Here is an 18,765-nt window from a genome sequence, read left to right as displayed (position 1 = left end):
ATATCATACTTTGATCGTCGCAGTACAATAACATATTTTTCTGCTTAATCCCCAATTCACCTACAAGCCCCTCCAACCAGATTGTTTCTTTGACTACTTCTAAGACTGTCATATATTCTGTCTCTGTAGTAGACAAAGTTGTAGGCTTTAACATAGATTTCCAACTAGTGAGTCCACCTATCATTGTAAATAAATACCCAATAATAGATAATCTCTTGCCCAAGTCACCAACAACTCTACTTCCCTCTTGGATCCCTATTGAACTCAATGCCTACATCCAAGGTACCATTAAAGTACCTAAGAGTCCACTTCAATCCTTGCTAATGTTATTTTCTTGGGTTTGCCATGTATCGACTTACCACACTGATTGCTTGTGATATGTCTGATCTAGTGCAAACCATAGCATACATAATGCTTCTAATTGCACTAATACAAAGAATTTGAGAAGTTTGCTCCGTTTCTTTATCTATAACTAAGCACAACTATGAAGTTGACTTGAAGTGTGATGCTAATGGGGTATTAATTGATTTGGAATTTTGTAGGGAAAACATTTCAACTATTTTTTTCAAGTATCTTCCTTGTGACAAATGCAATTTTTTCAATTCCCAATTTCTTTTTATCTCCATGCCTAGGACCATCTATGCAGCTCCTAGGTCTTTCATATCAAACTTACTATTAAGTTGTCTCTTAAGACTATTAATATTAAATTTATTCTTAGCAGTAATTAACATATCATCCACATAAAATGCTAGAAAAACAAAAGAATTATTTTAAAGTAATTTAAAATAAAGACATTGATCAAACTCACATCGTGTATATCTATTCTTAAACATGAAAGTATCGAAACACTTGTCAACTTGCAAACATATTCTTCTTTTAATTTTTTCTGAAATCCCCTTTGTTGATGCATATAAATTTTCTAACTCTCCATGTAGGAAAGCTGTAGTGACATCTAATTGCTCTAATTCAAGGTCCTGCATAGTTACTATAAATCACAAAACATGAATAGAAGTATGCTTGACCACTTGTGAAAATTATTCATTAAAATCAATACCTTTATGCTGTGCAAATCTTTTTACTATCAATCTTGCATTGTATTTGATTGTCCCAATTTCAGAAAATAGTTCCTTCTTTATGAAAATTCACTTGCAACCGATCACCTTTTTCTCCTTAAAAAATTTCATTAAATCTCACGTCTTATTTTTATGCAAAATGTTGATCTCAACTTCCATTGTTTTTTGTCATTTGTGTAGATACCTCATTTTTGCACTCACCTAATTAATCAACTCATCAAATTGATTGTGACAATTCCCGACGATGGATGAATTTGCTAAAGTTTTTTATTTGTTACTAATTGTGTTTCCAAAACTCGAATGAGATATTTCAAGCAAACAAACTTCAAAAATCTCACTATGCTAAAAAAATGTGATCTAAAACATAAAAATCATCATTTTAAGACTAAAAAAAACTTAACAGGAAAAATTATCAAAAAATAATTAAATTACTAAAATACACCTGATGCTAAAACACCCTTGGAGGCTACATTATACTTAGAAAAATCATTTCAAACACATAAAACAATAAATTATTTCATCCATTTTCACAAAATTTGATAAAATTACTAAAATACCCTTTATGGGATATACGATCATGACACTCCAAAAATCCATAAGTGACACAAATTAATATTTTCATTGAGTTTCTTGTGAAAAATTGATTACAAAGCATCTCAAAACATAAAAAAATGACATCCCAACTCAAAAGTCTTCTTTAAGGGCAAAACAGTAAAATTAAAAAAATCTAAAACTAATAATTAAAATATTAATTAATGTAAAGTGAAATATTAATAAAAAAATTAAAATCTTCGAACAAATAAGTTCAATTAATTAAGCCCATGGGCCATATTTCAAGTGACGACCTATTTATTAAAGTGAGACCTATCTGATATTTAATAAAGAACCCTCCATCAGGGAGTTTCAAAGAATTCAAAATAATTTAATAAAAAACTTTCTATTGGGGGATTCTCTAAAAAATTAAAAAAAAAATTCATTTTACGTAAATAAAAAAATCCAAATTCAAATAAAAACTAATTAAAATCTTATCTAAACCACTTAAAATATTTAGACTCTATCTAAAAGAGATCTAATCAAACTTTAATCTTATCAATAAAACTATTTAAAAAGGGAACTCTACCACCTGATATCGGAGGTCTTGAGATATCCTAAAAAACAGAGGTCAAAACTCTCCAAATATTTTCTAAAATCCTAAATCTAGAATCCCAAGTCAAAACCTTATTCCAAACCCTAATTTTTAACTTAAATTTTTTTTAAAAATACCCAACAAAGTTAGAAAAAAATTAAGATCTAGAAGAAAAAAGTTTCATCTCAGAGACCAGGACTAAATCTAGAAGCAAAGACAAATCGAGAAGATTCACACGAGGAACACTCACCGTTAATTTCTGAAGGAACTGATCGTACAATCACTCTGGTAAAAACAAAGGTAATTTTTCTTATCTTTATTCTAGAATTAGGCCATTTTTACAATGTAAATTTTTGAGAAAAATAGAGATAGACTTTCGTCAAGCGGGATTGGTGCCTAACACCTTCCAATCCCGTAACCCGATCCCTGTACTCACAACCTTTTCATAGTTTTGTGTTTCTTAAATGTTTAGAGTCATCTTTGGTTCCTAGACCATAAAACTCGGTGGCGACTCCAAAAAAAAATCGATCGGCATCCGAGGATCGAGGTCACTTTCAATTTGCCTTATTGTTTATCAACAAGAATCTCTAGAAAATTTGACGATTCACTAATCTTTATCACTAGTGCAAAAGAAATCATATATGTATCTTCAAACATCTTTGGCATCCTTTGTGTACGTTGTGATCTTCGTAGCTGAGGTGATTAAACTTTTTATTGTGGATAACTACCATCCCCATCTATTTTGATTGAAGAGTCAGAAGTGTCAATTTCTACCTCAATGGGACTAGTCTCCATAGTTGTGATTTCATCTTTCTACTTCTCCTATTTTAATATACCTGCTTCATCAAAGATCATGTCTCTGTTTATCACCAATTTTCTAGTTACAGGATCCCATACTATGTATTCTTTTATGTCTTTGCATAGTCAAGAAAAATACGTTTATTTGATTTAGGATCAAATTTGATATGCTCATCACTAGGAACATGCATGTAGACATGGCATCCAAATATTCTCATATAAGAATAATCAATTGACTTACCTGACTATACATCTTTTGGTGTTTGAAGCTTTATTGTACTTGATGGTGATCTGTTAACTAGGTAAGTTGGTGCATTGATCGCTTTAACACAAAAGCTTTTGGACATCCTTGCATTGATCCGTATGCATCTAGTCATCTCAAGTAGAGTCTTGTTAATGTGTTCCACAACCCCATTTTGTTGTGTCGTTTTCTTTATTGTAAAGTTACGCACAAATCCCAAATTTTTGCAAAACTTTAAAATTTTGTCTTCCCGATATTCTTGTCCATTGTCTTTCCTGATACACTTCACATGTTTATTAGTTTACTTTTCAACTCTAGTTTTCTATTATTTGAAGATCCAATAAACCTCTGATTTCTACTTTTTGAAGTATATTAATATTTTTTTGGAGAAGTCATCTATGAATGTCACAAAGTACATGACTTCTGAATTAGAGGTTATTGTGGCCATTCTCCATACACTATGGTATTTTGAAGCCTTGAAATGTACCTTACATTATTTTTCAAACACACAGTTTTCGCAAAAATTCAACTCACAAGTTTTGACTCCCTTCAAGAGTTTTCTATTGTGATGTTCCAACATATCCTACTCACTCATATGGCCCAATCACATGAGTCATAATCTGGTTTCATTATTTTTTTTATGAACTAACAACAGCTCCACATGTGTATTCCTTATCAGTCTGTACAAATTTTTTGTCTTCGGACTTTTTAGAACAACCATGTTACCTTTCACGACCTTTAAAACTCTACCTACAACAAAGTATCTATACTCAGCAGAGTCTGATGCACCCAAAGAAATCAAATTCCTTTTTAGATCAAGCACATACCTCACACCAATCAAAGTACAAACCATTCCACCATACATCTTGATTTTAATGGTCCATACTTTAATTGTTTTGCACATTGCGTTGTTACCCATCAACACAATGCCACCATTATATAGTTCATATGTGTCGAACTAATTTCTATTCGGACATATATGATACGAATATCCCGAATCCATTATCCAAGAATTGTGTAGGGTGTCGATATCTAAAGAAGTGGAAACTGGGAAAGGATCTCCATCACTACTATTTGAAGTTTTCATTGCTATACTTGTCGAATCAGAAGACTTCATTTTTCTTGTTTTCAATATCTTTCTAACATTTTTGACAATCTTTTTTGAAGTGCTCTTTCTGATGGCAGTAGTAACATTATATTTCTTTCGTCCTTGATTTCTATCTAGACTTTTTTTTGTCTGATCAAGATTTGTTCTTTGACCTTTATCGTCCTCGAGTCTCTTTTGTCATGAACTCTTCTTCTTGGGATTCCTCAATGTTTGATTTTTCCTTCATCTAATTTGATAAAGTTTTGTAGTAACCTCCTTTATATTCAGAGTCTCTTTCCCATAAAATAGGGTTGTGACAAGATAATCATACCCAAGGAGAATAGATGCCAATAATAACAACGCATTGTTTTTTTCGTTAATTTTAACATTGAGTCTCAATAATTCACTCACAATCTTGTTGAACGTATTGAGATGATTCAATAGATCTGAACTTTCTGCCATCTGTAATATGTACACTTGTTTTTTCAGAAACAGTTTGTTCGTTAAAGATTTTGTCATGTATAAACTCTTCAATTTCTTTCATAGACCTGAAATTGATTCTCCATCCATCACATTATACATTACTTTATCTACAAGACACAAATGAATAATACTCGTAGTTTTCTGATCGATCTCTTTCCAATCGTCATTGTCTATCAACGTAGGTTTCTTACCAAACAATGTCTTGTACAACCCTTGTTGCACCAGCATATCTTTCACTCGCATTTTCCATAATTTGAAGTTGTTCCTTCCATCAAACTTGTCAACCTCAAACTTTGAACCAATCATTTTCGCCGTAAACCTTAATAGTCTAAGACTCTGATACTAATTTGTGAAAGAACGAAATGGTAAAGATAACACAATTTCACAAAACACAAGAATTTATGTGGTTCGACAGTGTAATCCACGGAATAGAACAAAAACAAGCACTATTTTCTTATAAGTTTTAGTCCTAAAGATTTCTATCTGTAAAACCTAAAGTTACCAAAACATATAAAACTCCCCAAAAATAAAAAACCCTTTAGGAAATATTATATGATTGCTTTTTTGTACCCCTTAAAAAGTTGGGTGGGGGCGTTGCACCACTGCAACTTTGCATAACACAACAAGAATACAAAACATTTACACAACACTAATAAAGTTATTTTGACGTGAAGTGATTAACCTACTGATATAGTTAACTTGCTCAGGATATGGGCACTGACATATTGAGAAATGCCTACATTTAAATATGATTAATCAACTTGTCAACTCGTTGATGTGGTTCTCGATGATGGACAAATATTCTAAATATTTTTATTTGTTACTAGATATGTTTCTACCGCCCGAATGAGATATTCTACGTTAATAAACCTTAAAAATCATGCCACTCTAGGAAAATATGACCTAAAACATAGATATCATCATTTTGGAACTAAAAGAAGTTTTACGAGAAAAAATATAAAAAAATTAACCAAAATACCCTTGACATCAAAACACTCCTAGAAACCATATTACAATTTGAAAAATCCTTTATAACACAAAATAATAACCTGGAACCAAATAAATTCTTTCACTAATTTTCACAAAAAATTGGTAAAATTACGAAAATACTCATTGTGGGAGCCCACACACGTTTCACCTCAAAAAGCCATAACTTACATAAACCAATATTTCCATTGATTTTCTCATAAAAAATCGATTCTGAAACATCCCAAAATGTCAAGAAATGACCTCCCAAAGCAAAAGCCTCATTTGAGGGCAAAACGATAATTTAAGCTTATGGGTTTAATTTCAAGTGGTGGCCCATTTATTCAAGTGGAGCCCACCTTATATTTAATTAAATAACCCTCCACCGGGAGTCTCAAAGAATTAAATAAACCTTCCATAAGGGGGTTCACAAAAAATGATTAAATGTAATTCTCTGTAAGTCAAATAAACTGAATCCAAATAATAATCACTTGAAATCTTATCTTAAATTACATGGAAATAAGCTAGTGATGGATTACATGGAAATAAGCTAGTGATGGACTGTAACTAAAAAGGGCTTAATCTAACACAAATATTATCAAATTTTTTTTAAAAAAAAGCGACCTTAACATCAAATCTCGTAAGCTCAGAAATCCTAGAGAAAATAGGTTACCCCCCGCCCCCCCCTCAAAAAAAAAAAATCCCAAGACCCAAAATTTGAAGCCCCAACTTAATAACCATACTAAAAGTCTTGATTTCCAATCCAAAAACCCTAAGAAACACTTAGATTTAACTAGAATAATATTCAAGAATTCTCATATTTGAGGTCGGAGCAGATCTTGAAGCGGATACAGACTGAGGAAATTCAAAAGAGAATGTTCACTATCAATCTTTGAAGGAACACACCGCCAACAATCAGTTGTTGACCGCATCTGAGGGTAATCCCATTGACTCTAGAAATTAGGATTTTTTTAGAGTAGATTTTAGGTATTAGTAGGGACTGACTTTGTCGGACATGATTGATGCATAATACCTTTCAATCTCGTAACTTGATCCCCATATCAGTAATCTTTTCTTAGATTTTTTTTTTTTTTTGCTTTATTTGTTTAGAGTCAATTTTTGGTTCATAGATCGTAAAACTAAGTGCCGACTCTGTAACTCTTACAAAAAGAGTTTTTTCTCAAAAAATCCATAAAACGGATTTGCACCCACGGATCAATGCGCTTTCAAACATCCCCTAATATAATATTACTCACACATTTAATGATATGTATATTTTGAACTCTACGAAGAAAATGTACTTAACTTTTACTAACTTATACCCTTTTATGCTAGAATTTATACTTGATCATTGGATTACAATCATTGATCCGTTGATGAAGTAATTAGGAACATTAAGTAATCAAAGTAATAAAAAAAAGGGACAATGACTGCAAATGACTCTTTATTGAGAATATATACCAAATAGCTCCCTAATAAAAACCATGATCCATTTAAGATCCATTAAGTAAAATATTAGTCTACCAATGATTTTTTAAGAATTTTTATGAAAAATACTTGAAATACCCTTTTAACAATTTTACAAAGTTCAAGGGAATCGTGGTTTGACGGAGAGGTGACCCCTTTACGTTTTAGTAAATATTTGAGACACCCCTATGTTAAAAAATAAATGAAATGCCCCTTGTCCAATTTTTTTTTGGTAAATAATATTTCTATGAAATATACAAATAAATATTTTATTTATCAAAAATTAATTTTGAAATATTCATAAATTTAATAAAATTTTATTTGACTCATTTGAATCGACTTGTGATTTTTTGAGTTGAATTAATTCGATGGACGTTCAAGTCGGGATTTGAAATTATGTTTTAATCACTTAAAATTATTTATATATTTTAATAAATCTAATATACATAGACCAAATATGTTGATTATGATGATGATCATACTTATCTCCACCATCATGATCATTATCATCATCACCTTCGTTTTAGTCACGATCATCATCATTTATATAGGTTAAAGATACTAATATTGGGAAGAGAAAATAAGTTTTTTTTTTTGTCGATTAAAACTTTGTTTTTCTATTAATCTATAAGAGATGACATTTGTTAAGGGGCATGTCATTAATTTTAAAACATAGGAATACCTCAAATATTCCCAAATAAACACATTTTTTTAAATATCAAAAGTAGTTGAAAGAGTAATTACGATATTTTCATTTCAAAAATCTTTCCTAAACTAATATTTGGTCAATCTTTTCAAAAAAACAGGTTTTTGCAGTCATTGTCACTGAAAAAAAGTTTAAAAGATAAGGAAGAAACCCGATCCATTGTTGACCAAACCGATTTTTATTACAAAATGTGGTCAAATCACCAGGTCGGTCTGGATTTTAGAATACTGGTTTGCAGTAATGAGACGTTGAGTTGTAGCCATGCAAATTTGACTTGAACCAGCTTACGTGAAGATGGCGTAGTGCACAATGGAAGAGAAAGATGACACTTAATGCATGTGAGGTGGGGCTCACATGATCTAATTGAGAATATTTGCAAATTAAATAATGTGGACCTAAATTTTTTTTTTTTTTTTGTTGTATAAGTGGTTACCTCTTAGTAATCAATACTAGGGATGTACATTCGGGTAAACCTGAACCGGACCGAACCGAATTTTCGGATTTGGTCTAGGTATGGCTAAAATCAATATCAACCTGAAAATCTTGGGTTCGGGTTTGATCCGAGTTCAAATATCAAAAGTCAATATCGAATTCAGACCAAATCGAAACTTTCGAGTATTTTTATGGTTCGGGTTTGGGTAGAACCGAATCTCAAAGGTTTGTATTGAAATATTTTTAAATAAAATGAGATTAAGGGAGGAGTCTACTCTTGGATGTAGCATAGCCATTGCGTCTTACCAACTTGCCAAGCACTAGTTTGTGTTAAAATTAGTAAAAATGTAGGAAATATAATAAATCGGTTTTGGTTTGGATTTCGGTTTGGTCTGGTTTTGGAGGGGCAAATCTAGACTCGAACCGATATTTGTTGGTTTCGGTTTCGGATCGGTTTTAACCCAAATGGGTTTGGTCCGTGTTCGGTCGGGTTTTTTGTCCCAGTTCCGGGTAAAATGTACATTCCTAGTCACCACTAACCAATAAGGTTGTGGATGACTTGGGTCAGACCCAAAATTCAATGCTTCGATCCAATAACTTCTGATCTGAATCTGGGATTTGGGTTTCAATAATATCTGATTTGATTACGTATTAGAATATTGATTCTGAAAGCAGGTGTTAACTAGAATAGTTGGTAAAGTCTTTGGGAGATGATACCAAAGCCTACAGTTCATATCCCGTCAACATCGTATTATTGAACCCATCAAAAACAGGCTAAAGTACCGATCAAACAAAAAATATATTAATTTTTTATCAACCTATCCCAATCCAATAGAGGCTCAATTGATAAAATTTGAGAAAGTATATAAATTATATTATATATTTTGTATAAATATATAAAGTTTATTAAGATTTTGCATATGAAATTGGATTTGATCCAATCCAATCCAATGAAGGTCCAGTCCCCATATCAGATTGGTCCTAGATTCTCAATCCATCGAACAACCGTAGTCACCAATATTACTGATGTGATATTTCCCCAATAATAACAAAGAAATCCAAGGTGAGCATCAACTTGCAAAAATTTATGCTGTTTTGATTTCTAATAAAAGTCTGAGGTGATCATCAGCCAATGAAGTTTACGTCATAACAATTATCGATGTACCCATATAAGCACGAAGCACAGAGTGATCATCAGCTTACGAAGCTTAAAATTGATGGGAACCCATGGTTTTAAAACTCGGTTTCACATCTAGTCCCGTCCATGCCAGATACCGGGACCTCTCGGATGAGTTTTCCGATACGTTTGAGAAGTCTCGTTCAAAAATGAGAAAAGGAACGTGGGGTTTTAAATCTGGTCTGAAAAATTGACTTGTCCGTCCATCTCGTCCATGCCTGATACCAAGACAACTCGGGTGACACGTCTTGGTCTCTAATCATTGAGACTTATCTTAAAGTAGGAATAATGTGAAAGTCTGGATGATGGGTTCTTATCTATGTAGGGATTTACTCAAAAACCAAGTCAAAACAATCCAATACTATGCAACACAATATGATGTTTGGCGAAATTTATTTTGATATTCTCAAAGGTGGACCACACTTAAACCATATTCCATATCTCAAAAGTCACTATTACGGATGCAATAAATTTCACTAAATTTAGGTCGAACACGAGTAATGTTCATATTTCTGCATTCATCACTTAAAGTCAGAAAATAAAGAGAAGAAGAGTGAAGGGAAATCCTGAGAAGGTGTGAGGAACCCACTAAAAATTAAAGAACAATGGCCTTATGTAAGTAAAAGAAACCAAAATGAAAGGAGGGGGTTAGAAGGTTGAGAGACTGCATGTATTTCATTTGGATAAGAAATACAATTTAAAGTCAAATTCTTAATCCTATTAATTAAAATTTGGATAGAAATATTTTGGGAGCAAATCATTCCCTTGATTTTAAAAAGATTTCTTGTTTGTAAGCGCCATCTTTATTCCAAAAGGGTTAGAACCATGGTTTTAAAACTCGTTTTGACATCTGGTCTTGTCCTTGAACGAGATCGAGTCGTCTCTGACTAGTTTTCCGATACATTTGAAGATGTACTAGTTCAACAATGACAAAAAATGAACGTGGGTTTTAAATCTCGTCCGATACATTAACTTGTTCGTCCGTCTTGTTGCTGTGGGCGATACGTCATGGTCTCGGACAAGTACTTTTGAAACCATGGTTAGAACATTGTACTAATAGCTAAAATAGTGATTTGATCATGAAGAGCACGGCCAGGAATAGTCACCAAATTGGGTGATGAATCTTACAAAATATAAATAAATGCTATTTGCATTCTTGGGCATGTTTCTCTTCTTCGTCTTTTTTTTTTACAGTTGTTTGTGAAAATAGAAATTCACCATAAAAAATCACGATTTCTCAAGATTTGGAAAAATGCAAGATCTACAGAAAATTTTATCTTCAAGACATGGCGATAATCGTGGGGTCAAGTGGTTAGACACTTTTGGTTGGGTGGTCTATCGTTTTTGAGTTTGGAGTTGATCAATTTCCCCGAGGTACATATAATTTCCGTCATGTGCTTTGTGCTCTACGAAGCCAAGGAACACTGACAAGAACTTTAAGAAGTCATCTGATGCTTGGATTGTTTCAGTTCATTGGGTTTGTCCTGATCCACTTACTTCTATTAGCAATTCATGGTCATATATGGACAGAATAATTTGGCAATAGGTGCGAATGGTTAGATTTTGCTACAATAACGTTAGATATGAAGTATTGTAATAAGGTGTACTACAATATATCAAATCATATTTTTACAGAAATTAAGATAAGATTCTTAATTTAGAATTATTAAATAATAGAGTTGTACAAATAAAATTTATCTCTAGTTGGGAGTTAGTATTTCTACTGTATAAATCTATTAGGATTCCTGAAATAAATAATAAAAAGTTAATAAATCTAATTCCACTCTTCAAAAGCTTTATTTTTTTCTAGGGTTTTGTTTACAAAAATAATAAGAAATTAATGTCTAGAATCAAAGGGTTCTTCTAAAATATTAGCAAATATCCATATATAAGTAACATCTCTTACACAAATCCTTGTTTTCTCCATCACTTTTCACATAAGCTGATAAATCCCTTGAACAAAAAAACTAAAAAAAAAAACAACTACTAGCCTATCTACATTAAGGTTGAATCTCTAATCTCTTCCATTATTATTTCTTTCTTTCCTTTTTAAACAGTAATTGTAAAACAAACTGAGACTTGACCACTAGCATATCAACCCTTGAGAAACTAAACCTTAAAGAGGTTTGGGTTGCTTGGGCCAGGAGGATATATGAACTTGCAATTAGGGCATCTAGGAGAAGACTTGCATAACATGACCAACATGTGACATTGCATGCAAACAACTGCAACCATCTCCTTGTGATCTTCTTCGAAAGACATCCATGATGTACAACGCGTCAAGGTGTTGTAATTCTTCTTTTGTTGGTGTGAATTGTTAGATATAGTGTTCAAATTAAGCGATAAGTTATCGAGATCACACTTTGCATGAGTCCCGAGTGAATCGCATGGAAGGTTGAGTTCCAAGTCTAAGCTCATAGGACTGAGATTCATCTTCTCCCTCTCAAGACTTTGTCTCGGATCTTTAAAAGTTCTCTTCTTCGTTGTCGTGTTGTAGAAGTATATTTGTCCCGACTGCATTTAAAAGAAAATTAGACCATCAATTCTAATACTACTATATAGTCCAAACACGCTTAACTGTAAAGTTCTGATGAGATTCGATGCATTAGTATTGGTATGATCAAATATTATTTGAAATTTACCTGTATATCGAGGCATTGTTTCCACTCTAAAGGTAATGGGTGCCTTTCAACGTTGAACTCTATATCAAAGAGGGAATTGGAAACATTTGATTTCTTCTTGAAAGTCTCTTTTCCACTCTCATCCCACTTTCTCTTCTTTGTTGAATTCTCAATCTTTGGACTTGTCTTTCTTTGACTTGGAGAGATGGGTTCTTGAACTGAAACCATGGATGCTCTCTCTCTCTCTCTCTCTCTCTCTCTATGGATCAAATGGTGTCTTTATGGTGGTTATATAGGCTGTATCAAAAAACTGATGGATACATAGAATTTAAAGGCACATTAAAAATCTCACCTCACCATGACGTGCTCTTCCAACTTTGCTTCAGCTACCAACATACAAGCCGCTCACGCAAATCCAAGTTTGATGCCATCTCTTCGCATCAAAAGCGATGCCAAGTCCGCCCATAAAGATACGTGGTTGGTTAGAGAGATACGAATTTGTTATACTGAAAAACTCAAGAACCCAAGAAGCTTGATGTTATTAAGGTACATCGACCTAACTCAACTTTACAAGATCAGCTTGTAAGGTGAGGGTTCCCATCACCTCAAATACCGCGGACATCGACCTAACTCAACTTTACAAGATCGGCTTGTAAGGTGAGGATTGCCGTCACTTCAAATAACGTAAAACTCGAGCACCCAGGACCGATGTGGGACTATTGTTCTAACACCCTCCCTAGTGTGGGATCACCACATGCAAAGCCTAGGAAATATCTTTACACATCTAGAAACAGTAACCCAGCTCTGATACCATGTATATTAAGTTCCATGGGCCTAACTCAATCTTACAAAACCGACTTGTAAGGAGAGAATTGCCGTCACAAGAACAAATCAAGCTTCCAAGATCGATGTGGGACTATTATTATTATAGAGGTCACAATGTGATGCATGAAATGTTTTAACTAGGCTCAGATAAATTTAGGGTTGTCAAATGGAATGGATTAGATCCAAAACCCAATCCCCTTACATGATGATTTTGTGTTTGGATCAGGGATTTGGGCAATTTGATGATTTATTGGATCAGATTCAGATGGGGTTTGGGTCTAATAATTTTTTTAATAATGCTGAAGTGACCTCTAGAACCTCATATTGCACATCTTGACATGAAAGTGTATGGGAACCATATATACTTTTCATTAAGATACAAGTGAAAAAGCATCTATGATTTGTATCCACTTTCACTTCAAGAAGTGTGATATGAAGTTTCGACTTGAGGTCACGATTCATATATTATTTTTTATTATCATATTCATACCTATTTAATATCAATCCAATCCCAACCCAATCCATTGACTTGCCCTACTAACATCTACATTGATCCATTTTTATTAATTTTCATGTTTGGTCAAACATTAAGGATGATTGAAAATCATTAGTGGGCTAAACTAAGTACACAACTAAGACAACTTTAAGAGGTGAACATCGACATTTTTGTGTTTATAAAACAGCAAAGTTGCGTCCCCCTTCATAAGCAGCAGTATTGAATTGGAACCCAAGATCTCAGGTAAGCCAAGCTATCCTTAAAAGAGCAGTTATAACAGGCGGTGGACGTCTATCCAACAGAGAGAAAGAGAGAGTTAAATTTGGTCCAAATAAGGGTTGAGATGAAATAAATTTCCTAGGGATTTCCACTAAGGAAACCTGTATTTTAGCCATTCGTCGGACACTGGGTGTCCAATGTCATTTGGATCTAGATGTTCTTCAATTTAGGGTAATTTTATTATGGAAAATGCTGGAATGACACAAACGGAGACACAAGGGTGAAAAAAATAACAATGTGGTGGCGCGCACATAACCGTAGATGCTTTTTACTCGTATCCTGTGGAAAAGCATCTACGGTAATGTGCACGACACCACATCATTTTATCACGCCTATGTCTCTATTTGTGTCACCCCAGCACGACTCATTTATTATACGTCCTTTGGGTATTTGTTGAATAGTTGAGATACATCATGAATTTTAAAATTGATAATTACACACCTAACAAACACGTTCTTATGTGAGATACTAATATAAAATAGCTTAAATACCCTTGATTTTAGTATCTCACCCTATACCTCCCCAGCTCCAAAATAGAACTAATTAATTTCGACCTTGGTTTTACAATAATTTAATTAATTACTCAATTTTCTTTACTATTTTATCTTAAATAGATTTTTTCTTTTAGTTTCTAGTCAAGTTGAAGACGTCGGACTCTTAGGAAAAATCAAGTGTTTTAAAGTAAAATAAAATCAATTACAATTTCAACCAAAAGACTTGAAGAGTTGAAAATTATCCATTTTTTAATTTTATTTTTTGTGGTGGTGGGGGAGGATTACATGGTTTTGGAGTGAGGTTGAAAGCAAAGGTATTTAGATCATTTTCTTTTAGCATCTTATAGGAGACCACAGCCAAAGTAGGTCATCAGTTAGGGAGTAATCTCAAATATTCACCAAAACTTAGACCGTTAATTGTAATTTATCCTTTAATTGATGGTGCCATGGAGGAGATATAATAGCTTTGGATACAAGGGAGTTGAGAACTTTAAAAGTGGTAGTTTTTAGGTGACCCAAATGTGGAAATTGGAGTTATTGAAGAGTGAGCATTCAAGATCTCTTCAACTGTATTGATACAAACCTATTTAATGATCATTCAACCCCTCATGTATTCATTCTTGTTTATTTATTTTTGCCTCTCTCTTTCTCTCTCTATTATTATTGTTTCCATATATTTGATTTAAAACCAATTAAATATCCTCTTAAGGTACTTTATTTGCTTTCTTAGGATGTTCATGATCTCTATGCATAAAAAATTTAGGTGACTGATTGCACTTTTTTCTTGAAAATCATTTTCCCTCTAAAAGGTATCCAACAATATATTTTTCTCTCTCCTAATGTTCTTCTTTTCACAATTCCCCAACTCCCAACTAGAAAATAACTCTTTTTTTTAATATTTTCTAAGTACAAAGACACTAGAGTTCATTTTCCCCTTATTGGCTACCCACAAGGATTTATCTTTATTTACTTGGTATGTGTGGTTTGTTGGGTATTTTACATATCTGGGGGATTTGGATTAGATATCTCTACTTACAAGTTGACTCACCCCTGCTAGTCGGGCCTATGGATCTGTACCACCCCTCATAAAAATAAAAATAAAAGAATATGCATTTTCTTGAAAAAATAAAAAAATTAATGAAAAAATAGATTCTATCTCGTGAAAACGCTCTTTAATGGAACTTTAGCTACCCTCAAACAAACCCTGGAGACTCAGGCTTCTTAGGAAAATTGATTTCAAGAGAAAATATTTGTTGATTTGCATCCCGCATATGAAAGTGTTAAAAAAGAGGTGTTTAAACACAAAAACCAACGGTTGAGATTTATCCTCGAAATAAGTATCTCCAAGATGTGTCATGAGGATATATATATAAATCTTGGCCGTTGGATTTTGTGTTTACACGTATAGTGTGATTATGTGTTTGCTCATGAGTCATTATTCATGAGTCAACTGATCCCAACCCTATATCCCTGGCCATGTGGCATTTAACAACACTGCCATATGCCTCGAGGTTATAGAGCATAAAATTCTAAGGGGAAAATAGTTGTTTTTGGATTTCAATTTTAAATTTGGGAGTTCAACAATCGTCGATTTTCAAAGCCTTTAGATCTAACAAAAAATGATTGTTTTTATTTTAAAAAAATCATACCTTATTTAAACCGTTAATTATAAAGGGTTGAGGTGTCATTCAATTGGATGAGCGATGCAGTCCACATGACCCAAATTAGGACCTCAGTCCAGGCTCAATTAGAAAACCATTTTCCCAGAGATTTGTTTAATAAATATGTTCTCAACTTATTAGAAAAATCATGATATAGGAAAATGATTTCCCACAAAAGATACTCATTCAAACTCCTGTTGACTTGCATTTCATTGGAAAAACAAATTTTCCACTTAGTAGCATTCTTAAATAATAATAATTTTATCTTACAAAATTTGAGGTCAGCCCAACAAGTCTCGATCTTCCGAAATTAAAACTTATATTTTTATGCAATAATTTTGCCAAATCACTCTCATTTGATGTGGGATTTGGTGAATTTTGTGATGCAACATGATCATCGTAAAGTGTTCTTAATTATATTTGCCCAACAAATAAAATGTCAAAGGACATATTTGTAAAATTAGAAATGAACACACTTGTAAAAATGTAATAATTGTCCAATATCAACAAACTAAGAGAATTAAAGCTGAACAAAGTGATTTAGTAGCATATAACGAAGCCAATTAAACTCGTGTAGAAGCAATATACATACAAGTTAAAGATATTCTAAAAGAACGAGAAGAAGATGCAAAAAAATGAAGATTGAGGGAGTGTGTAGAGAAATCGATCTAAGGACACTAAGAAAAAAAAAAAAACCAAGATGCAATCACACACAAAACACAGAAGCCTTACATGGTTTTCTCAAGATGGCGGTACTTGTTGTTGGTTGTTCACTAATACGATTAGACTCTACAAACCATAATAATCACAATGAATATGAATACACATGCAATAATAAATGAGCACACACTAGACATAATACAAGTGGAATAAAATTGTGCCTTAAGTTGGGGTAACTTTTTTTTTACTTAGTTTTATTACTTTCGTCTTACGATGTAGGACATGTTGTAAAAAACTTCATAGAACGTTTGGATTGTCAAAAGTATAAGTGGAAGGTCTTAACGCACTAATAGAAATCATGGGCTTATGGACTCGGATAGGCGAAATAGTCATAATCATCTGCGAAGACCTATTCTTAAATGAAAACATTGAGATCTTTAAGATCCAAGCAAAGTTATATATGGATTTTTCATTTTTAGGTTAAATTCCTTCGTTTTACCCTTTTTTTTGTGTGTGGCAATTATGTTATTTAAGGAAAATATCATTTTATTAATGACTTTAGTCATAGAAGTAAGAATCACACATTAATGATTCTGCCTTACTTCTAAGGTTAAGTAATATCTATTTTTATTATTATTTCATTTTTAATATATTTTTTCTTCTATTTTTATTATTTTCATGTTTTACTATAATTAAAACTCTTTTTCTATAGAAGGACAATATTACAATGCAGAAATTATCTTCAATTTTAATAAAATTTCATTCCGGATTTTATTATTCCTTCATTCTTTCATTTTGTATCATGTTATGATTATAAATTTATAATTAACTCATTTTAAGGTTTTTACGAGAGATTTTTAATTTTTCAAAGTGGAGGTGAAATTAAAAGATGGTAATGTGAGGAGTTTTCATAGAAATAATGAAATGATCTCTTTATCGTCATTAAATATAAGTAATATTGTCAAACCACGTAAATTTTATGTCGTGTTCTCTTAACTACTAATTTAAGCATAATTTTAATTATTGTTGTCAAATTTTGCAGTAATGATGGTGGTGGTAGAGGAAACATAAAGGTTTCTTCTGCCTAAGAATTGAGTGCTCAACTGTACCTGCCTTCATTAACTCAACTTGAATCCTATTAAATGCTGAATTGAAAGAATTGATACTTTCTTCCTCATTCCCACCACCTGTTTCTGTTAAATGCTCTCAACCCACTTTTCCTCTTTTTTTTATTTCTTGTTTTAATAACTTCTCTAGCTACTTATATATCTCATATTAATTTTGTCAGTAGTTACCCTTGAAACTGGTTGCCTAGGTTTTCAGGTTTCCTATGTAACACAATTGTTTTGGATAATAACTCACAAATACCTGTCACTCATGTTGGTTACACCAAAATTTGCCACGTGGAGGATATTTCAGGTTCACTGATCCCTCATCCCATGATTGTTTAGCCAACCTTTTTGAACCTACACAATAAAATGTGGTTCTTTAATTTAGCTTGGATTTGTGCTTTAAGACAAGGTTTTATTTTTTATATGGTAATCCAATAAACTATCAAATTAACAATAATAATTGTTGATGTAAAATATCTTGCTCTACCTTGAGATCTGTAATTTTTACTAATGCTCTCTTGCTTCTTTGAAATTTATCAGAGTCTCTGAAACCCAAATTATAGACCACTGAACAATTTTGACAGATTTTAGATATACAAAATTGTGTACCTCTAATTTGAGTGTGCATGTTTATATTATAGAGAATGAGATAAAATCCTTTTTTTAGATGTTTCCTAATCCTCCCTTAGTCTTATTAAATAATCTTAATTAGGATTTTCCTTCTTTAGAGTTATTTTTTTAATTTGGCAACCTTTCAACAACATAATATTTCTAATTACATGCTCAAATTCTCAAAAATCAAGGATTTGGCATGATCTGTAATGATATAACATTGGGGAACATTATCCTCGACCTTATGCTTTTTGAAGCCATTCTCAATTACCCCAAACTTTGAGCTCAGTATACCCCTATTAGATTAGATCTCTTGTATCCCTATGTGCAAGGTCGAAACTAGAATATTTAGGTCATTTTCAATTAGTCTATGAGAGAAGGCCCAATCAAGAGGCAATGTAATCTTCAAAAAATTGAAGGGGGAGGGTGCAAAAATTGGAGGGAGGTGA

At 32.7% G+C, this 18,765-nt stretch overlaps 1 protein-coding gene across 1 annotated transcript; it reads right to left on the bottom strand.

The window, feature by feature from the left end:
* Nucleotides 1-11,414: 11,414 nt before the first annotated feature.
* LOC147409552 (uncharacterized) lies at nucleotides 11,415-12,470 on the bottom strand. The gene is made up of 2 exons (XM_086459482.1): nucleotides 12,199-12,470; nucleotides 11,415-12,070 (listed from the first exon to the last, which is right to left on the bottom strand). The coding sequence occupies exons 1-2, from the start codon at nucleotides 12,403-12,405 to the stop codon at nucleotides 11,666-11,668; spliced, it is 612 nt and encodes a 203-aa protein (XP_086315608.1). The 5' UTR covers nucleotides 12,406-12,470; the 3' UTR covers nucleotides 11,415-11,665.
* Nucleotides 12,471-18,765: the final 6,295 nt, after the last annotated feature.

This window comes from Akebia trifoliata, chromosome 2 (assembly GCF_017979445.1).
Source record: "Akebia trifoliata isolate Shusen 1 chromosome 2, ASM1797944v1, whole genome shotgun sequence".
NCBI lineage: Eukaryota > Viridiplantae > Streptophyta > Magnoliopsida > Ranunculales > Lardizabalaceae > Akebia > Akebia trifoliata.
The sequence above is the reverse complement of the archived record's forward strand: the minus strand, read 5'-3'. Positions and strand labels throughout refer to the sequence as shown.